We start from the raw sequence: 23,157 nt of genomic DNA, 5'->3' as shown, positions 1-23,157 counted from the left end.
ACAGGTGGAGGATTAGCCTAGTGAGCTGCAGTGCCAGCCTACATAAAGGTTATTTTTACATCAGTTCACTCCTTGCAGTATAATAGCAGGCAGCATCGAGTAGTGGAATAGAGTGATACTCAACAGAGCTGATAGAACTTCTGACTCTGATGCTTGTAATAAGATAACCAGCCTTATCTTTAGTTTTCCACATTTGTAAAACCAGCATTATGGGAGCACCAACCTCCAAAGATTGTTTTAAATATTAACGAGATAATGTATGTAAAATGCCTGGCAAGTTGACTAAGTTCTCAGTAAGTTACAGTTTTTAAAATAGTGGTTAGTGGTTGGGCATTTCGGAAAGTGACTAAGATGTCGCTTTGGATGCCTGCATCCCGTAAGAGAGTGCTTAAGCCTAAACCCTTGCTCTTGCTCCTTGTTCCAGCTTCCTGCTAATGCATACTCTGAGCGGCAGTAGGTGATGGCCCAAGTGATTGTGTCCCTGCCACTCATGTAGGAGACCTGGATTGGGTTTCTGGTCCCTGACTTTAGTCCAGCCCATCTCTGACTGTTGTGGACATTCGGGAAGTGAACAGTGGAGCTGAGTTTTCTCTCTGTGTCTGTTTGTCTGTCTGTCTGTCTCTCTCTCTCTCTCTCTCTCTCCTCTCTCCGTTCCTCTCTCCCTATCTATGTATCTACCTCTCTGCCTCTCAAATAAATAAAATATAAAATCAATTAATAAAATAGTAGCTAGGAATACTGGTTCTGATTAATGTTCCAGTGATCACCAAGCGATTTGAGGATAGTCACTTAACCTTCCTGTGCCTCAGTATTTAATATTCATCAGTTCTGAGTTTCACTCTCCCCCCCCCATTTTTGTGTATTTTTAAAATTTTATTTACCTGAAAATAGAGATAGATATAAAGATAAAAAGATAATGATGTCTTCCATCTACTGATTCAATTCTCAAAGTCCTGCAGCAGTTGTGGGGAGTGTCAAAGCCTGGAGCCAGAAACTCAATTTGCTTGTCCCAAATTTGGCTGGCAGGGACCCAACTATTGAGTTATCACCTGCTGCCTCCCTTGGATGTGCATTTGCAGAATGTTTGAATCAGGAAAGGAACTGGAACTTGAACCCAGGCACTCCAATATGGAATATGGATATCTTAACTGTTGTATCAAACACCCACCCCCAGGGCCAGCCCTGTGGAGTAGCAGGTTAAGCAGCTGCTTGCAATGCTGGTATCCCATATGGGTGCTTGTTCAATTCCTGACTGCTCCACTTCCAATCCAACTCCCCGCTAATGTGTCTGCTAATACCCAAGTACTTAGGCCCCTGTACCCAAGTGGAAGACCTGGAAAAAGCTCCTGGCTCCTGGCTTTGGCCTGGCCCAGCTTGGGCCATTTTGGCCATTTGGGGAGTAAACCAGCAGATGGAAGATCTCTCTCTCTCTCTCTCTCTCTCTCTCTCTTTTCCTCTCCTTCTCTCTCTGTAACTCTGCCTTTCAAATGAAACAACTAACTCATTAAAAAAAGAAAAAAAAAGGCCAGCGCCGCAGCTCACTAGGCTAATCCTCCGCCTTGCAGCGCCGGCACACCGGGTTCTAGTCCCGGTCAGGGCACCGATCCTGTCCCAGTGGCCCCTCTTCCAGGTCAGCTCTCTGCTGTGGCCAGGGAGTGCAGTGGAGGATGGCCCAAGTCCTTGGGCCCTGCACCCCATGGGAGACCAGGAGAAGCACCTGGCTCCTGCCATCGGATCAGCGCGGTGCGCCGGCGGCCATTAGAGGGTGAACCAACGGCAAAAGGAAGACCTTTCTCTCTGTCTCTCTCTCTCACTATCCACTCTGCCTGTCAAAAAAAAAGAAAGAAAGAAAAAAAAAAAACACCATCCTCTTTAAAAAATTTTTTTTCCTCTGGGGCTGGTATTGTGGCATAGTGGATAAAGCTGTTGGCTGCAATGCCGACATCCCATATGAGTGCTGGTTCATGTCCCAGCTGTTCCACTCTAATACAGCTCCCTACTAACGGCCTGAATAAAGCAGCAGAAGATGTTTGAATCCCTGCCACCCATGTGAGAGACCCAGATAAAGCTCCTGGTTCCTGGCTTTGGCTTGGCCCAGCTCTGGCAGTTGCAGCCATCTGGAGAGTGAGCTAGTGGTTGGAAGATTCTCTCTCTGTCTCTGTCTCTCTCTCTCTCTCTCTCTCTCTCTCTCTCTATATATATATATATATATACACACACACATATATATATACATATATATATAAAACTCTGACTTCAAGCAAATAAATCTTTTAAGGTAAATATAAAAATTTCCCCTTATTTTTGAGAAGCAGAGGGACACAGAGGAGAGAGAGAGAGCTTCCACGCACCAGTGCATTCTCTCCAAATGCTTACAACAGATAGGGCTGTGCCACATTGAAGCCAGAAGCCTAGAACTCACCACAAGTCTCCCACATGGGTGGCAGAAACCCAATTGCTTGAGCCATTACTGCTATCTTTCAGAATCTTCATTAGTATGAAGTTGGAGTCAGGAATCAGAACCAGTTATGGAACCCAGGCACTTTGATGTGGGACACAGATGTCTTCTTTTTTCTTTTTAAGATTATTTATTTTAAAGTCAGGGTTATACAGAGGCAGAGGCAGAGGGGGAGAGAGAAGTCCCATCCTCTGGTTCACTCTCCAAATGGCCACAAAGGCTGCTGTTGGGCTGATCTGAAGCCAGGAGCCAGGAGCTTCCTCCAGGTCTCCCACACAGGTGCAGAGGCCCAAGCACTTGAGCCATCTTCTACTGCTTTCCCAGGCCATAGCAGAGAGCTGGATTGAAAGAAGAGCAGCCAGGTTTCAAACCAGCACCCATATGAGATGCCGGCGCTGCAGGCGGCAGCTTACCCACTACACCACAGTGCCGGCCCCAAGATGTCTTTTTTTTTTTTTTTTTTAATTTATTTAACAGAGAGACAGTGAGAGAGAGAGAGAGAGACAGAGAGAAAGGTCTTCCTTCCGTTGGTTCACCCACCAAATGGCCGATCCGAAGCCAGCGGCCAGGTGCTTCCTCCTGGTCTCCCATGCGGGTACAGGGGCCCAAGCACTTGGGCCATCCTCCACTGCCTTCCTGGGCCACAGCAGAGAGCTGGACTGGAAGAGGAGCAGCTGGGACTAGAACCAGGCACCCATATGGGATGCAGGCACCTCAGGCAGAGGATTAACCAAGTGAGCCAAGGAGCCAGCCCCCTACAGATGTCTTAATCTGCATCTTAACCACCTTTGTAAATTTTCTAAAATTGGTATGAGCATATAGTCAATGGTGGTTTCTAACTGCTATGGAATGGGAAGTAGTCCTGATGTATGGTCATTGCCTGGGCCCTAATGGACATTAAAACTTGTTGAGTGGGTGTTGGTGAGTAAGGATTTTCTTCCCAGAGAATAAGTGAAATGTTGGGGTCTTAAGCCTTAAGCTGGCCCCTGACCAGCAGGGGACAGTACAGGCACTTCCCAAGGCAAACGGGAGAGATAAGAGAGGTAATGTCGACTCAAACACACTGCAAGCACAGGTGAGTTCTGTTGAAGCAGGAACTACTTTATTGAGGAAGTGTACAGGCTTATAAAGCTTATGAAAGACATGCACAGTAGGGGAGCCAATCAGTGAAAAGGTCATACAGGCATGGGTGGACCACACACAGGGGCATCTTAAGCAAAGTATAAGGATCACGCACTATCCACGTGTCCAGAACCAAAGCAGACCTATCCCTGCCGTTGGTCTGATCTTGACATAGCTTAACCGAAATAGCTGCAGACACGCCCCTCGAACATCCGCCAGGCGCCATATTGGAATGGAGATTTTAGGCAATGCCCAACAGTGAAACGCTTAATTTCTGAACCAGGTGGTAATAGATTACCTGTGGGAGAGATTGATTACAAAAGATGGCAAATGTGACCATATTCCTTCTCTCATCTCTATATTCATGCCCTTTGTGGTTGGTATGGCTTTTGTTTTCTCCAGTGTTAAATGAATTTCTTTCTCTGCCCCTTTGAATCTGGACTGGACTTGGATTTCTTAGGCCAGTAGAATGCAGTGGATGTGGGAGAGTGTGCCAGATCTGGTTGTTCAGAGAGTCTTTTCAGTGTCTACTCTTGCACTTGGAACCCTGTTGAGAGCCCAGCTAGCCTGGATTGGTGTGCTGGCAGATGCAGTAGTACATGGGGCAGGTGTAAGCCATGCCAGGGGAGGCCATTCTGGAGCAGGCAGCCTCAAGCTGGCCTGGCTATGACTATACTGATGCATGAGGGACCCAGCCGAGACTAGGAGAACCAATCATTCAAGCTCAGCCCAAATTGCCTGACTATAGATTTCGATCTCAATAAATGATTCCTGCCTTTTCCCCCTCAGTTCATTCTATTTATTTTGAGAATAGAGAGCACGTGCTCTGCTGGAGTGCTGGTTCACTCCCCAATTCCTGCAATGGTTGTGGCAGGGCTGGAACCCAGAAACTCAATCCGGGCACCCAATTATTTGAACTGTCAGTGCTGATCCCTGGGGATCAGAAAGCTGGAGTCAGGAATCAGAGCCGGGAATAAAACCCAGGTGCTCCAGTGGGGGACATGGGTGTTATAACTTGCATCTTAACAACTAGGCTAAGTGCCTACCCCTGGTTACTGTCTTAGGCCACAGGGTTATTTTTCTGCAACAGTTAAGTCATACAGCCATGTTTAACAAAATTCCCAAAGTAGAAGTCAAAAGAAGGGTAGTTCTGCATAATTATAAAGCCAGGTTGTGAAATCAGTATTCAGTACTTTCCTGAATTCTGTTAGTTCTAGTTTAGATCTTTTAAGAAAATCTGTCTTGGGGCTGGCACTGTGGCGTGGCGGGTAAAGCTGCCACCTGTACTGCAGCATCCCATATGGGCACTGGTTTAAGTCCCGGCTGCTCCACTTCCAATCCAGCTCTCTTCTATGGCCTGGGAGAGCAGTGGAGGATGTTCCAAGTCCTTGGGCCCCTGCACCCGCATAGGAGACGGGGAAGAATTGCCTGGCGCCTGGCTTCAGCTCCAGCCATTATGGCCAACTGGGGAGTGAACCAGAGGATGGAAAACCTCTCTCTCTCTCTCTGCCTTTCCTTCTCTCTCTGTGTAACTCTGACTTTCAAATAAATAAATAAATCTTAAAAAAAAAAAAAGGAAAATCTGTCTCATCAGTGCTGTTTATTGCAAAAAGGTTGAAATTTTGTGGAAAATACTGAACAGGCATCCATGATGGAATTCTTAAGCCTGTGTCCTCTCAGAATTTACTGGCTTGGTCTATTGACTGTTTCAAGCTCAAATCAGCTAAGAAAGTGTATTTTCTGAAAGGACCATTTGGCCTGTCTTTTCTGACATGCAACAAGCTATTAAGATTCTTTTGGTAGGGGTTCCTTCCCTTGCCAATGCAGGAAAATAGCCAGGCTGGTGGTTGGGGCAGTGATGAGCCTGATTAACTCCTTGGAGTAATGCTTTTCTTCCACTAGCCTCCCACTGACCCCTTCTCCCTTATATCTCTTGGTGACACCCCTAGAGTTTGCTACCCTGGTTCAGAGATCCATTAATCTTGCTATTCCTTAAAAAATGTGTCGTTCTATGTCTAAAATGTGTAACAGCATCCTACTTGGTTCAGTTCTTTGGACTTTACTCTTGTGAAGATCCTCATGTACAAGTAAATTTAGTAAAACATTTGCACTTTCCTATTGTTAATCGGCACTTGTATTAGTTGGGTTCCTAGCTCCAGCCAGATAGCCCACATCAGCACTGAGGGGTGGCAGAGGATACCCCCCTGGGCCCTACTGTGGCAAGCATACGAAAACATGCTCAGCATTGGTAATCATCAGGGAAATACACATCAGACCACGGTGTGGTCCTGTCTCACACTCCTAGGATGATCTGCATAAGCTAACAAGTGTTGGTGAGGACTAGAAGAGTCAGAACATTTGTGCACCGTTGGCGCTGGACAGTGAACGCTGCCTGGTCCCCAGGTGCTTGACTTTGCCTCAGGAAGGAATTCAGGAGCAAGTGGGAGGATCGCAAATGGCAAGGAACATGTGTTTTATCAAGAAAGTAGAAAGTACACCCTCCACAGTCAGAGTGTGGGCCCACGCACAGGGGAGTGGCCCCATCTCTGCACCATGTTTAACGTTATGTGGGTTCCTGGAATCTAGCCACTGCCCCTTTTTGCTCCTTATGTGTTCAGGTTTCCTGTCATGGTGGCTGGTAGGTGTGTCACTGAGCATGCTAATGTATTATTGTAATACAATAATGAATGAGCTATAGGTCAATCTAGGTCAGCCTTGGCCCCCTAAACTGGATGAGCTTTGTCCAGTTTATATATGTATTTGTTCATATTTATATTTAAATATATTTATTTATAAATATTCATATATTTAAGATTTATTTATTTGAAAGGCAGAGTTACAGAAAGAGGGAGAGAGATATCATCTATCCGCTGGTTCACTCCCCAAATAGCCTCAATGGCTGGGGCTGAGCCAGGCTGGAGCTTGGAGTTTGGAGCTTCTTCCAGGTATCCCATGTGGATACAGGGACCCAAGCACATGAACCATCCTCTACTGCTTTCCCAGACATATTAGCAGGGAGCTGGATAGGAAGTGGAGCAGCTGGGACCTGAACCAGCATCCATATAGTTTGCTGGCATCGAGGCAAGCAGTGGATTAACCTGCTAAACCACAAAGCTGGCCTCTAGATCTTTTTATATTTAAAACAAGAAGAACCAAACCCATGTTCCATGGGTCTTGAGCTAATAGGAATTAGTGTCTCCAGCTGGCTTCTTCCACCTCCCTGTCTTATGGTAGAAAACAGTATAGGGGTTCCTCAAAGACCTAAAAATACAACCACCATAGGACCAACCCAGCAGTCCTACTTCTGGATATATATCACTGAGGATCAAGGAACAGGCATTTCTGGCATGCTAAGCATTTGACTCAAAGGAAAAGTATGCATTGTTTCTGCCCATCCAAGTGCGGGGAGAGAAGCTCTGCATTCGCTTATCTGCAGACTGCTTATTATGCGCTTATCTGCAGACTGCAGAAGGAACTGCGCTGCTATCACTGCCCTGAAATCTCCTTGTCTATCTCAGAAAGTAACCTGCCTGGAAGTGTTTTCCGTACCAGATGCCTATCCCTTGGGCTCATTCAGATGTTAAAGAATCTTTTTACAAGCTAAGCTCTGTGCTAGGGACCTTTCATTCCTCACTTCCCCTCCCCCCACACCACCACCCCAACAATTTTGAACCCTTCAAAATTGGCTTCATTCCCCAGTCTCCCCCTCGCATCTACACAGAAGGGCATAGGAGCTTGTGAATGATGGCAGGATTTCGGGTCTCACACTCCTGTGATTTCTCCCTTTAATTTCCCTTTGGCACATTAGTACATTTGTATGCCTTTTCTCCAATTTGATCTTTGTCAGCTTATTCCAGGCAAGCTTGAGAGAGCAGAGGGGGAATTTCCCTCTGCCCTGCAGAATACAAAAATAGTTGAAAACAAAATCAATCTAAAAGAGATATCTTTGTACTCCCATGTTCATTGCAGTATTATTCACAATAAACAAAATGTGGAAACCATGTAAATGTCCTTCAGTGGGTGTGTGGATTGTCAGTGAGTGTGTGGCATATATCTACGAGAATATTATTCAGCCCTAAAAAAGCAGGAAATCCTAGGGCTGGCGTTGTGGCACGGTGAGTTAAGCCGCCACTTGGGGTGCCTGCGTCTCATATCGGAGTGCTGGCTCAAGTCCTGTCTACTCTGCCTAAGTGCATCTTTGAAGGCAGCAGATAATGGCCCAAGACCCAGATGGAGTTTCTGGCTAATGATTTTGGACTGGCTGTTTCAGGCATTTGTGGGAGTGAACCAGTGGCTGGAAGTTCTCCTCATGTCTCTCTTCCTCCCTCTGCTCTCTGTCACTTTCTGCCTTTCAAATAATTAAAAAGAAAGAAAGAAAGAAATCCTGGGCTGGTGCTGTGGCTCAGCAGGTTAAACCATGGCCTGCAGTGCCAGCATGCCATAAAGGAGCTGGTTCAAGTCCGTGCTGCTCCATTTCTGATCCAGTTCCCTGCTAATGTGCCTGGAAAAGCAGCAGAAGATAGCCTAAGTCCCTGGGCTCCTGCATCCACATAGGAGACCCAGATGTAGCTCCTGGCTTTGTCCTGGCCCAGTCTGTTGTGGCTGTTGTGGACATTTGGGAAGTGAACCAGTGGATAGGAGATACCTCTCTCTCTCTCTGTAAATCTACCTCTCAAGTAAATAAATTTTTTTTTTAAAAAAAAGGGAAATCCTGTCATATGTTATCACATAGATGAAACTTAAGTGTACAGTATTAGGCTAAGTGAAATAAGCTGTACGTATATACATAAAACAATGCATGATTCTGTTACTGGTGATTGCTGGAACATAGTTTCTTGTCTTTGCATAAGAAAAGACTTTCAGATATGAGGGAGATTAGCAGTAAGTAAGCTAGTGAAGTTAAATGAAGTGAATACACCTGGCAGGCCAGGCAGGCATCTCAGCAAAGAATTAAGAGCCAGGTCTGTGTTTAGACTAAAGTTTTTATGGTATGGGCCTACTGTTTCTCCTCCCACCTCCCTTTTCTGGGATGTTGCTGGGCAGAGGGCTTAGCTGCCGTGGGATTCCTGAAATTCCTTCCAGGGCTTATACAGCAGAGTTATTGGACCTAATTGCCCCCTTGGTGTAGGGCTGGGAAGATTCCCCTGAGCTGTCCCCAGGGGAGGACTAGGACCCAGCTATTGGACATGTGGGCCTGCTGGGCTGCTTCCAAGGCATGCTTCTCTGTTTCTTCCCTCACTCAGCCATACCAAATTCCCGCTTTGTTCTTCAGCCATTCTCACACACATGGAATAATACCTACCTTAGCACCTAACAATCACACTAATGTGATGTATCTAAAGTTGTCAAACTCTTCCAAACTGAAAGTAGCTGGATGGAGGAGGAAATGGGGAGTTATTGTTCAATGGGTATAAAGTTTCAGTGAGCTTCTCTTTCATGCAAGATGAATAAGTCCTAGAAATCCATACAATCTGCATAGGGTTAACAATACTGAGTGTTCACTTGAACATTGTTAAGATGGTAAAATTGTTACATATTTTTTCCTATGTGGTAAATAGGGATCTTCAGAAGTTTCATGGCAATGAATATTATGGAAAAAGTATATGTCAGCAGAGAATTAGACATGAGCCACTGAGTAGGGCCTCAACTCTTCCTCCAGGAGTGAAACCAAGGAAGCTGCTCTCCACTTGGGGTCAACCAAGATCACCCACTTTGCTCTTTGAGCGTAAAGTATCCTGATAAAATGGGAACAAAGCCAAACCAGAAGTCTAGTTTGTAGCCACATGCCCAGAGAGTGCAAAGGTGTGCAACTCGCACGTGTCAACCACAAAGGCCATTCATGAGCATCACAGCCTCATTACCAGGCAACACCCCTCATACTTTAGGAATAAAAGCCCCAGATCTGCAAGAAAGGGTGCTGTGTGCTCTCTCGACTGGCCCATTTCTCCCTGGGAATGTACTTTAATAAACTTTACTTTCCTATCCCTACTTTCATCCCACTGAGTTGTGTATAATTCATCACTCTGCTGGCAAAAAAGAATTGAGGTGAGCCAGCTGCTGCCAATGACAGTACCTGCAGTGATTTTGCTGCAATGATTTCTGCAAAATAAACCCATACTGACTTGTTAGAATATATCTGATCTGGATCTAGTTTAAGGCACTGAGAAGAACAAGACATCAATCTGAAAATAGTCCTTCTCAGAGCAACATGAATTCTGCTAATTTTGAAACCAAACAAACATCCAATTTATGGTGAAACTTCAGTAGGAGAATAGTAAAATAATTGATGCCTTAAAAGAAATGTTTGGGGACAATGCCCAAAAGAAATCAGTGGTTCACAAAAAGGACAACTAATTTTAAGGGGGGATGAGATAAGGCCAACACTGTCGTGTAGCAGGTCAAGCTGCCCTCTTGCAGTGCCGGCATCCCATTTGGGCACTGGTTTGTTTCCTGGATGCTTCCTTTCAGATCCAGCTCTGCAATGGCCTGGGAAAGCAGCAGAGGACTGCCCAAGTCCTTGGGCCCTTGTGTGCACATGGAAAACCTGAAAGAAGCTCCAGGATCCTTGCTTTTGATCAGCCTAGCTTCAGGCGTTGTGGCATTTAGGAAGTGACCCAATGGGTGGAAGACTTCTCTCTCTGTCTCTGTAACCCTGCCTTTAAAATAAATATGTAAATCCTTAAAAAGAAGAAGGAGGAGGAGAAGGAAGAAGAGGAAGAGGAAGAAGGAGATAGAAGAGAAGAAGGAGGAGGAGGAGAGGAAGAGGAAGAGGAAGGGGAGGAAGAGGAGAAGGAGAAGGAAGAGGAGGGAGAAGGGGAGGGGAGAGGGAAAGGGCGGGGGAGAGACATGATGATGTTGAAGGTGAAGTCCACAGTGGCAGACCATCCAGGCCAACGTGCATAGAAAAAAGTTAATCTTGTTCATGGTCTATAGCCAGTTGGAGAGGACCGAGGATTAACAGCATAAACAATAATTGACACCATAGACATCTCAAATGTTCAGCTTACAGAATTCTGACTGAAAAACGAACGTCGAGTGACCTAAGGCAGAAAGATGATGGCCACAAAGATGAAAAAGTTGCTGGAGTGGATCAACTCCAGCTTGTGATGAAGAGTGGAAGATACGTGTTGGGGTACACGCAGACCTTGAAGATGGTCAGACAAAGCAAAGCCAATTTGGCCATCCAGCTTTGAGGTGACTGAAGGAAAAACTGAGCAGGTGTCACCCATTGCAAATGCATCAGGAACGAATATCCAGGAGTGTATACTTGTAATCTGGGAAATCTGGAATAGAGTATTATGCCATGTTGGCAGATCTGGTGTCTGTCACTGCAGTGGCAACGATATCGATTGGGCACAGTGTGTGGAAAATAATACTGCAGAGAATGTACTCTGGCCATCACTGATCCAGGTGATTCTGATGTTACTAGAAGCATGCTAGAACAGACTGGTGAAAAGTAAATCATGCAAATTTTTCCTTTAATAAAACCTACTGGAGCATTTTAAAAAGAAGAAAATTAAGTTGAGTAAACTTTGTGCTTAATGAGTGCCAAAACTGTTGTATCCAGATCAGCTGCAGTCAAGAGCAGAACTCAATGGAAATTTTCAAGTGGGATCAAGATCCTGAAGCATTTCCTAGAAGAATTGGAACCCAAGATGAAACATGGTTTTGCCAGTCCAATCTTGAAGGTAAAGCAGTGGCTCCCAAGAGGTGGGAGTGGCTCAGTCAAAGAAAAAGCAAACTGGTCAGCAGCAAAGGTCATGGCAAATTTTTTGAGATGCTCAAGGAATTTTACTTGTTTACTCGCTGGAGAGCCAAAATGTAATAACAACTGGTTATTAAGAGTATTTTGAAAGTGTCAAGGCTTTCACAGAGAGATGCTCAGGAAAAGTCCTCCACCATGACCACACTCCTGCTTGTTCCTCTCATCCTGCAAGGACAATTTTATGGGTGTTTCAATGGGAAATCATTTAGCATCTACCTTTTAGTCTTTATCTGGTTCCTCTGACTTCTTTTTGCTGCCTGATATTAAAGAGATCTCTTTTTTTAATTAAATTTTTATTTAATGAATATAAATTTCCAAAGTACAGCTTATGGGTTACAATGGCTTCCCCCTCCCAAAACTTCCCTCCCACCCACAACCTCCCCTTTCCCATTCCCTCTTCCCTTCCAATCACATTATGATTCATTTTCAATTCTCTTTATATACAGAAGATCAGTTTAGTATATATTAGGTAACGATTTCAACAGTTTGCCCCCATATAGCAACACAAAGTGAAAAAAAATACTGTTGGAGTACTAGTTATAGCATTAAATAAGAGTGTACAGCACATTAAAGACAGAGATCCTACATAATATTTTTTTAATTAATTTTCTATGCCATTTCCAATTTAACACCAGGTTTTTTTTTTAATTTCCAATTATCTTTATATACAGAAGATCAATTGAGTATATAATTAGTAAAGACCTCATCAGTTTGTACCCACGCAGAAACACAAAGTGTAAAAATACTGTTTCAGTACTAGTTATAGCATCACTGCACATTAGACAACACATTAAGGACAGATCCCACATGGGATGTAAGTACACAGTGACTTCTGTTGCTGACTTAACAATTTGACACTCCTGTTCATGGCGTCAGTAATCTCCCTAGGCTCTAGTCATGAGTTGCCAGGGCTATGGAAGCCTTTACAGTTCGCTGACTTTGATCTTATTCCGATAGGGTCATAGTCAAAGTGGAAGTTCTCTCCTCCCTTCAGAGAAAGGTACCTCCTTCTTTGATGACCCCATTCAAAAGAAAAATCGTTTAGTTTTTTAAAGGCAGAGAGAAAGGGAAAGAACTCTCATTTGCTGGTTCACCCCCCAAATGCTTGAACAGCTGGTGGGGGTTAAAGTTGGGAGCCAGAAACAATCCAATAATTGAGCCCTCTGCTGCTTCCAGGCTCTATATCAGCAGGAAGTTGGGGAGTCAGGAGTGGAGCTGGTTATTGAGTGCAGGCATTCTGATGTGGAAGATATGAGACTTGGGCATCTTAACCTCTAGGTCAAATGTTTATTCCATAAAATAACCTTTAAAGGGCACACATTTTTCAATTAATGTAAAGAAGACTTCATTGACATAGTTAGATTTGATTCCCAGGATCCTTTGCTCTTTACCAATAGACTAAATGCCTGGTGTCATCACTTTAAAAATCTTGAATTTGATGGAACTTATGTTGAGAAATAAAATTTTGTATTTTATATTTTTTAAAAGAAGACTTTTTTGGCCGGCGCTGTGGCTCAACAGGCTAATCCTCTGCCTTGCGGCGCCAGCACACTGGGTCCTAGTCCCGGTTGGGGCGCCAGATTCTGTCCGGGTTGCCCCTCTTCCAGGCCAGTTCTCTGCTATGGCGCAGGAGTGCAGTGGAGGATGGCTCAAGTCCTTGGGCCCTGCACCCCATGGGAGACCAGGAGAAGCACCTGGCTCCTGCCTTCGGATCAGCGCGGTGCGCCGGCCGCAGCGCGCTGGCCGTGGCAGCCATTGGAGGGTGAACCAACGGCAAAGGAAGACCTTTCTCTCTGACGCTCCCTCTCTCACTGTCCACTCTGCCTGTCCAAAAAAAAAAAAAAAAAAAGTTAAAAGTTTTCTTTAAAAAAGATGGATTTATTTAAAAGGTAGAATTAAAGACAGAGAGAGGGAGAGAGAAAGAGAGGTCTTTCATCTGCTGGTTCATTCCCCAAATGGCCACAACAGCTGAAGCTGGCCAAGCTGGAGCCAGGAGCCAGGAGCTTCTTCTGGGGCTCCCATGTAGGTAGGTGCTGGGGCCCAAGCACCAATTGGAAGTGGAGCAGCCAGGACTCCAACTGATGCCCATATGGGTTGCCAGTGCTGCAGGGAGAGGCTTAACATACTATGCCACAGCACTGGCCCCTATTTTCATCCTTTAATTCCGTTTTTTCAAGTACTTTTTGAAGTCCCTTCTTATTTTGTGTTTGGTTCTGTTTCCTGGCACAGAGCTCCTAAAACCACTTGAAATCTCTGGAATGGCATGATTGTCTTTTGTCTGCTAGTGAGATGAACAGTGGCCTCTTGATAGTTTTGGAAAGGGGGATGCTCATTAGGAAGACCACTGCATGATGAGGATTGGAAGGTCCAACACCCCCTTTCCACCCCCCCCCACTCCTACCTTTAATGATCGTATTATCTATTCAAGTTCATTGTAGCCCCAATTACCTGTGTTTGGTGATGAAGTCTATTTTCTCACCTTGATTGGGGGTGTTATGCTCCCAAGAGAATCTTTATGACTTGATGCATGTAGGAAAAGATGGGCCAGATGGCCTGTTCTTTCTGTTTCTTCTTTTCTTTTTGGCAGGGACACAACTACTTGAGCCATCACCTGCTTCCTCCCAGGGTGCACCAAGTGGGAACATTTGTCACTTTCTCTTTCATCGTTACTTCTTTTTCCTGTCTTGTGTTGCCTGCTACCCTCAGCACAATGCTGAGTGGTTGGATGTCAGTTGTCATCCCAGTCATTATTTTAATGGAAACGATTGCAAGGTTTTACAGTTGTGTTTGACATTCCTCGTAGGATTTTTGATACATTCTCCTCTTCAAGTGTTTGGGTGGAGATGCTTTAATCTCTCTGTTATTTCTTCAACAGGAGGAACATTAAAACCATGGATTCCTAAAGATGAAGATGAAGCAAAGGTGGAAATGGCCTCTGGTGTTGAAATAGATGAGGAACAATTAGAACCACGATCTGATGATGATGATACGTAAGACCGGATTTTACTACATGCATGGGTTCATTTTAGGACTTTCCATTCTTCTTCAATGGCATTATTTTCTATATTTGCCTCAGCGATAGTGTCTTTTTTTTTTATTATTTGAAAGTCAGAGTTACACAGAGAGAGGAGAGGCAGAGAGAGAGAGGTCTTCCATCTGATGGCTCACTCCCCAATTGGCCACAATGGCTAGAGCTGCGCTGACCCAAAGCCAGGAGCCTCCTCTGGGTCTTCCACGTGGTTGCAGGGGCCCAAGGACTTGGACCATCTTCTACTGCTTTCCCAGGCCATAGCAGAAAGCAGGATTGGAAGTGGAGCAGCTGGGTCCAGAACTGGCGCCCATATGGGATGCCGGCGCTCCAGGCCAGGCTGTTAACCCACTGCGCCACAGCATCGGCCCCCAGTGTCTTTTTTTTTTTTTTTTAAGACTTATTTGTTTATTTGAAAGGCAGAATTACAGAGAGATGGAGAGAAAGAGACAGAGAGATCTTCCATCCTCTGGTTCACTCCCCCTATGGCCACAATGGCCAGGGCTGGGCCAGACCGAAGCCAGGAGGCAGGAGCTACATCCAGGTCTCCCACATGAGTGCTTGAACCCAAGGACTTGGGCCATCTTCCACTGCTTTCCCAGGCACATTAGCAGGGGGCTAGATCAGAAATGGAGCAGCTGGGACTCAACCCGGCACCCATGCAGAATGCTGACATTGCAGATGGCAGCTTAACCCATTACACCACCATGATGGCCCCTGATATGCTTTCTTAATTACTATGGCTTTATCATACCTTTTCATATCTGGTAGGGCTAGAACACACACCTTCTTCTAGTCTCTACATCTTTTTCTTAACTATTATTGCCCTTTACATAATATATATATACATCTTTCCTTTCTCTTATAAAGTATTGTAGAAGCTTTTGTTAGAATTTTGATGGAACTCACATTACATTTATTGATTCATTTATGGGAATTGACATTTTTGTGATTGAGTCTTTAAAACAGTTATTCTTAATTTTTAAAGATTTATTTATTTGAAAGAGAGAGAGAGAGAGAGAGAGAGAGAGAGAGAGAGAGAGAGAGAAACAGAGATCTTGTATCTACTGGTTCAATCTCAAATGCCCACCACAGCCAGAGCTGGACCACACCAAAGCCAGGAGCCAGGAACTCTATCCTGGTTTCCCACGTGGGTGTCAGGGACCCAAACACTTGGGTCATCTTCTGCTGCCTTCCCGGATGCATGAGCAGGAAGCTGGATCAGAAACCAAGAGGCCAGAGCTGGAACTGGTTCTCCAATATGGGACGTCAGCATTGCAAGTGGTGGCCTAATCTGTGCCATAATGCCATCCTGTAATTTTTTTAATCAACCAAATTGTATATATTTATGGTTTCTGACATGATGTTTTAAAATGTGTATATGTTATGGAATGACTAAATCAAGCTAACCTCATGTATTTATTTATTTGTAGTGAGACTGTTACCCCCATTTTTAGGGTCAGGGGACCCCAAAAGCAGGTAATTTGTACAGTCCGTGTCATGAAACCAATAATGAAAGCAAAGCTGATCAACAGCACAAGTGTTGTTCTGTGGCCAAAGCATGGAAAAAGGAGAGCCTATGTTGCAATTCTCAATCTTCTGGGTGCTGAGGGGTCATAGATACAGGGTAAAGGGGGTGAGGGGGAGGGGAGGGACCTGCTAAAAGCTGGGAAACTCATGGTGTAATTCTGTGGATTGGGGAGCTGACTTTTTTATGACTTCATTTGCTGGTTGTCATGAGAACTGTCAACTGTCTTGGCTGTGGTGAGAGTGATAGAACCGAGATTATAATGAGGCTTGAGGTCTGCTTTAGGTCCCATTGGCAGCTGTCTTGGATCTTTTAAAACCAGTTCTAGGGAGAACCTTCTGCCCTGAAGTCATTCTGCTTTTATAGAGAAACAATGTTAGAGTAGGGTAGAAACTCAGGCATTGCCTCAGTAGCAAGAGCACTTAAAGTCTACTGTTTCAGCACTTTTTCTTCTTTTAAGATTCATTTTATTTATTTGAAAGGCAGAGTTAGAGAGGGAGAGACAGGGGGTGGGGAAGGAGAGAACCAGGGAGAGGGAGAGGAGAGGAAGAGAGAGGAATCTTCCATTCATTGAATTTACTACCCAAATGGCTACAACATCCTAGGCTGGGCCATGCCTAGGTCTCCCCCCAGGGTGGAAGGGGCCCAAGTGCTTGGGCCATCTTCTGCTGCCTTCCCAGGTGCATTATCAGGGAGCTAGTTTGGAAGTGGAGCAGCTGGGACTTAAACCCATGCTTATATAGGATGCTGGCATTGCAGGTGGCAGCCTAACCCACTCTGCCGTGATATTAGCACCTACAATTTTCAGAAATACAATACAGTGTCATTAGCTGTAGTCATCGTGTTTTACAATAGATTTCTGGCTTTTATTCTTCCTAACTACAGCTTTTTATCCTTGGACCAGTTGCCTTTCCCCCCCCAGCCACTGGTAACCACCATTCTACTTGCTGATTCTGTGAGTTTAATTGTTTTACATGTACATTGTTTTGTTTTGCATATACATGTAAGTGAGATCATGTTGTATGTATCTTTCTGTGTCTTTTTCTCACATAGCATAAGGTCCTTCAGGTTCATCTGTGTTGCCACAAATCACATCATTTCCTTCCCTTTTAAAACTGAACAGTATTTCATTCTGTCTATATAATAGATTTTCTGGGTCAGGTGTTGGACAGAGCTGTTAAGTCACCAGTTGGGGTACCCACATCCCATAACAGAGTGCCTCATCTGAGTCCCATTCTACCTTCCTACTAAGGCACACCCCGGGGAGCAGCAGATGATGACTCATGTACTTGGATCCCTGGCACCCATCTGGGAGACCTGGATGGAGTTCAGGCTCCTGACTTTAGCCTGATCCAACCTGGGATGGTACGGGCATTTGAGCAGTGAACAAGCAGATAGAAGCTCTCTGTCTCTGGCTTTCAGTTAAAAAATTAAAATAAATACAACACATTTCCTTTATCCATTTATGTATTATGATTATGAATATTTTATTTATTTATTTATTTATTTATTTTTTGACAGGCAGAGTGGACAGTGAGAGAGAGAGACAGAGAGAAAGGTCTTCCTTTTGCTGTTGGTTCACCCTCCAATGACTGCCGTGGCCAGTGCACTGCGCTGATCCGAAGCCAGAAGCCAGGTGCTTATCCTGGTCTCCCATGGGGTGCAGGACCCAAGGATTTGGGCCATCCTCCACTGCACTCCCGGGCCACATCAGAGAGCTGGCCTGGAAGAGGAGCAACCGGGACAGAATCCAGCACCCCGACTGGGACTAGAACCCAGTGTGCCGGCACCGCAGGCGGAGGATTAGCCTATTGAGCTGCGGCGCTGGCCAATTATGAATCTTAACATCCATGAATGTAGTAGAGCTCTCCCTTGTTAAGTTTTAGGATTTTAGGGTTCAAAGAAGGCGAGGAAGTGGGTAGTTAAAGTAAAAAGACTTTATTTTAAAGGGGACAGAATGGGGGAGATAAAGAGAGTGGAGGTTCAGCCTGGGTAGGGGGTGTGAAGCCAGGCTTCATTCCATTTGAGAAGCCAGCAGAGTCCCTTCTGAAACAGCTTGTTGGGGGAAGTGCAGAGCGCCATATGGATGCTATAAGGTGGGTGGGAGACCTGCAGAGAGGCTCCTTGGTGAAGTTTACAAGCAGTGTTTTAGCAGTTTGGAATGTCCCCAGGTGAGGGGCTTTCCAAAGCAGTAAACATTCCAGTAGCCTTTAGATGAACTATCTGCACCCAGTTTCATCAGGCCTGGGAGTTCAGGCCCAGTGTTCTCACATCCATCTATTTATGTCTCTCTCTTTTTTGAATTTCTCATTCTTTTTCTAAATTTTTCATGGTATAGGTTCCATTTAATTTTTAGTGGTTGTTCCATTATTTATGGGATCATTTTTCTCCTACTGTGTTTCTGAATTGGCTATTGTTGTACATAGAACACTACTGATGTATTATCATGTCACCTAAGTGAATGTTCTTATTAGTCTAAAATTTGGAGTCCTGTGGATTTTAAAAATTCTGTTACACTTTTCTTTTTTAACAGGCATTATAGCCACATGGCTCCAAATTTAAAAGCCACACTCTTATCACAGTCCTCCCTACCATCTCCATTTCACCCATAATATCTGTCTTCTTGGAGTCAACCAATCCAATCTGCTTCTTCCTTTTTTTAAGAGTTTATTTATTTATTTGAGAGGTAGAGTTACAGACAGTGAGAGGGAGAGACAGAGAGAAAGGTCTTCCTTCTGCTGGTTCACTCCCCAAATGGCCACAATGGCTGGAGCTGTGCTGATCCAAAGCCAGGAGCTGGGTGCTTCTTCCTGGTCTCCGCGCAGGTGCAGGGGCCCAAGCACTTGGACCATCTTCTACTGCCTTCCCAGGCCACAGCAGAGAGCTGGAGTCTGACGCCCATATCGGATGCCGGCGCCACAGGCAGAGGATTAACCTACTGCACCACAGCTTCAGTCCCTCCAATCTGCTTCTTGTGCATACATTTCTGGAAGAGTTCCATTAAAATATCAGCAAAACTGTACTTCTCTCATATACATATATCCTTTTTCTTTTTTATAGAAATGGTTTCATAGAGTGCTGTCTTATGTTGGAGTTCAGAAAACAGTTTCCTCAAAATATGGAAAAAGCATTAAAAGCAGGCCCAGAATCAAGGTCCCTCTTGGGACCTTTTGCCCAACCAAAGCCCAGGGACGGACTGCATGGAATGCTGTTTTTGTCTCCAGTAAGGCCAGACTGCAGAATGAAACAGAATTGCCCTCCATGCCCACCCTTGAGCCGCACTGACTATCTCAGACAAGGCTGAGGAATGCACTCAACCTGGAGGGACTTCCTTTACAGAGGTCTGTTTCTTGGGCTCATTTTAATTGCTAAGGGATTTTTACTACCTGCTAACCTCTTATCTCTGGGACCATTCATTTGACCCAACATCATTAATAGCCCCTCAAAACTGTCTTCAATTCCCATTCTCCCTGTCCGCTATGAGAAAAGGGTATATGAACTTGTGAGTGATGCTGGGCTACTGGTAATCACACTCCTGTGATTTTCCTCTTTTGCACATGCATACGTCTGTATGCCTTTTCTCCTATTTAGTCTTTGTAGCTTTATTCCTACGAACCTTGAGAAGGCAGAGGGGAAATTTCCCTTAATCCCTACACCTGTAACGTGTTTTTCATTTAGAATATATATTGAAAGTATCGTCATTTCAAATACATACATATATGTATATGTGTGTGTGTGTGTACACAGAACAAAGTATTGACTCAGAGTATATAAATTTGTAAATTGGATGTTGTAAAATTGTCCTTTACAGAAGCTGCACCTGTTATGTTAACCTTACTATATTGAAGTACCTATTTCTCCACACATTTTTTTTAAAAGATTTATTTATTTACTTGAAAGTCAGAGTTACACAGAAAAAGAAGGAGAGGCAGAGAGAGAGAGAGAGAAAGAGAGAGAGAGAGAGAGAGAGAGGTCTTTCATCCGCTGGTTCACTCCACAGTTGGCCGCTACAGCCGGAGCTGTGCCTATCCAAAGCCAGGATCCAGAAGCTTCTTCCAGGTCTCCCACGAGGGTGCAAGGTCCCAAGGACTTGAGACATCTTCTACTGCTTTCCCAGGCCATAGCAGAGGGCAGAATCAGAAGTGGAGCAGCTGGGACTCGAACTGGCACCCATATGGGATGCCGGCACTGCAGGTGGCAGCTTTACCTGCTACACCACAGCGCCAGCCCCAACCCCACACATTTTCTTGCTCAAACTTTTGGATCATTGCATGACTGGTAGGTTAACAAAATGATATTTCAGGCTAGTTTACTGAACATTATTTTGGTTTTTAATTTTTAAAATTTACTTGAAAAGCAGAGAGAAAGAGATCCTCCATCTACTTGGTTCACTTTCCAAATTCCCTCAACAGCCAAGGATGGACCAGGTCAAAGCCAGGATCCAATTCAGGTCTCCCATGTGGATGGCAGAGACTCAAGTACTTGAGCCATCACCTGCTGCCTCTCAGGGTGCACACAGCAGGAAGCTGGAATTGGGAGTGGAGCCAGCACTGGAACCCAGACGCTCAGATATGGGATGCACGTGTCCCAGGTGGCTTCTCTTTCCTGCACCATAATTAGCATTTCCTTCATGAGTGAAGTTATCTTTCAACATAGAACCATCTGTTTCCTCCTTTGGAAACAATTTATTCATAGTTCTTTTACAAGTTAGGAAGACTTCATCTGGTCTTCCACGTGGGCAGCAAGGACCCAAGTACTTGCCATGTTTTGCTACTTTCCCAGGTGCATTGGCAGGGAGCTGGATCAGAAGTGGAGCAGCTGTGACCTGAACTGGCACTCATTTGGGATACTGGTGGCAGCTTTACTTGCTGCACCACAACACCAGCCATGGAAAACTTCAATCATGGTAAAAAAAAAAAAAAGAGAGAGAGAGAGAGAGAGAGATATTAGCATAATGAGAACCCTCTCATATCCATCTTCTAGTCTCAACAACTAGCAACATTGTTTCTTTTTAGACTGCTTTCCTCCTCACTTTTCTTGGTAGGTGTGGAATATTTTTAATTTCAGATATCAAATCAGTTCATCCAATTTTTTTTTAAAGATCTACTTATTTATTTGGAAGTGTGTTAGAGAGATCTTCCATCTGCTGGTTTATTTCCCAAATGGCTGCAGGGCCGGCGCTGGGCCATGTGGAAGCCAGGAGCCAGGAGCCAGGAGCCAGGAGCTTCATCCAAGTCTCCCATGTGGGTGGTAGGAACCCAAGCACTTGGGCCATTTTCTACTGCTTTCCCAAGAGCATTAACAGGGAGTTGGATTGGAAGTGGAGCAGCTGGAACTCAAACCACTGCCTATATGGGATGCCTGAGTCATAGGCAGCGGCTTACTCTACTATGTCACAAGCCCAGTGCCCAATTTAATGTTTCTTAAATGAAAAAAAAAAAAAAAAGACATATGCTATATGCATAAAAATTATATTCTCAAAGTTAATTTGCCAACCTAGTTTATCATTGTCTGGACTTGCTGTGTGTTTTTTTTGTTTTTTTGTTTGTTTGTTTTGCTTTTTTTGTTTTTCCTATCCCATGCTTTTCCTTAGGCTAAGATTTCTTGTGCATGTGTGTCCTAGTATAATTCCTTGTGCTAGGTCATTGGGGGTAAACCTTTTGGCTTCTTTGCATATAAAAATTGTTTTCATTTTGCCTTTAATCTTCCGCAGTTTTACCAGGCATATACTTTTAGGTTGACAGTCATTTTTCTCCTGGCCTCTCTCACTGTTGATGAGAAATGTGCTCTCATCTGATTATTTTTCCTTTATACATATGCTGCCTGCCTCTCTGATGCTTTATAGTTTGATTTTTTATGATCTTATGTTTCACTATGGTATGTCCAGGTTTGGATATGGCTTTTATTCTGCTTGGTTCACTTTCTTTTGAGGACCCAAGGCTTTCTTTAGTTCTAGGACATTTGTATCTATTATTTCTCCCAGTATTGTTCATATTTCATCCTTTTGGTTCTTGAAATAGACATATGTTGGAGCTTTTCAATCTGTCCCCAATAATAACTGTTTATATTCTCATGTTTTTTATTCTCCTCTTTGTTCCCTTAAAGGGGAGTTCTTTTTGAGGGATTGAGTTAGACAAGGGTGAGCTCCCATTGGCTGCTTGACTCCCCAAACACCTGCAAGGGTAGGGACTGGGGTGAAGTCTGGAGCTAGAAACCCAATCCAGATGCCCACACGGGTGGCAGGGACCTAACTACGTGAGCCAGGAAGATGCATTAGCAGGAAGCTGGAGTCAGGAGCTGGAGCTGGGTGTCTAAGCTACTTCAATGTGGGACTTAGGTCCTAAATGGTATCTTAACCTCTTAGCCAAATGCTTGCCCCAAGGGTGAATTCTTGAGTACTGTTTTCTAATTCTAGTTTTGTATCATCTATTGCATTTTATTTATTTATTTATTTTAAAATATTTATTTTATTTGAAAAGAATCGTTAGAGAGGGAGAATTACAGAGAAAGGGAGAGTCAGAGAGAGATCGATCCTCCATCTACTTTTTTTTTTTATCTACTTCCTGAATGGCTGTAACAGTGGGGACTGGGCCAGGCTCATGCCAGGAGCCAGGAACTCTATCCCAGATTCCCATGTGTGTTACAGGAACCCATTTACTTGGGTCATTTCTGCTGTCTTCCCAGGTGCATTAGCAGGAAGCCAGATAGGAATTGAGTAGCCAGGACTGAAACCCTCACTCCAGTATGGGATGCCGCTGCCTTAAAGGTCCCAGTTTTTGGTTTTAAATTTCATTTTATAATATATATATTTTTATTTTTGTCTTATTTTTATAGAGAGAGGAGAGGTAGAGAGAGAGAGAGAGAGAATCTTCCATCTGATTGTTCTCTCCCCAGTTAGCCGCAACGGCTGGAGCTGTGTTGATCCGAAGCCAGGAGCCAGAAGCTTCTTTGGGTCTCCCACAGGGGTGCAGGGGCCCAAGGACTTGAGACATCTTCTACTGATTTCCCAGGCCATAGCAGACAACTGGATTGGAAGAGGAGCAGCCGGGTCTTGAACCAGAGCCCATATGGGATGCCACTGCTTCAGGCCAGGGCGTTAACTCACTGTGCCACAGTGCTAGCCCCAATATAATATATTTTTTAAATTATTTATTTGAGGCCGGCGCCGTGACTTAACAGGTTAATCCATCACCTTGCGGCGCCAGCACACCAGGTTCTAGTCCTGGTTGGGGCGCCGGATTCTATCCCAGCTGCCC

General features: G+C 44.5%; 1 protein-coding gene across 1 annotated transcript in view; it reads left to right on the top strand.

Moving 5' to 3' along the window:
- Window positions 1–23,157, top strand: part of NEK5 (NIMA related kinase 5) — a 93,687-nt gene that overhangs the window by 68,198 nt on the left and 2,332 nt on the right. Inside the window, 2 exon segments of the mRNA XM_062195348.1 lie at window positions 3,642–3,647; window positions 14,224–14,335. Coding sequence (XP_062051332.1) covers window positions 3,642–3,647; window positions 14,224–14,335 — 118 coding nt within the window.

Source organism: Lepus europaeus, chromosome 6 (assembly GCF_033115175.1).
Source record: "Lepus europaeus isolate LE1 chromosome 6, mLepTim1.pri, whole genome shotgun sequence".
Lineage (NCBI taxonomy): Eukaryota > Metazoa > Chordata > Mammalia > Lagomorpha > Leporidae > Lepus > Lepus europaeus.
Note: the sequence above shows the minus strand (reverse complement) of the source record. Positions and strands in the feature narration are given on the sequence as shown.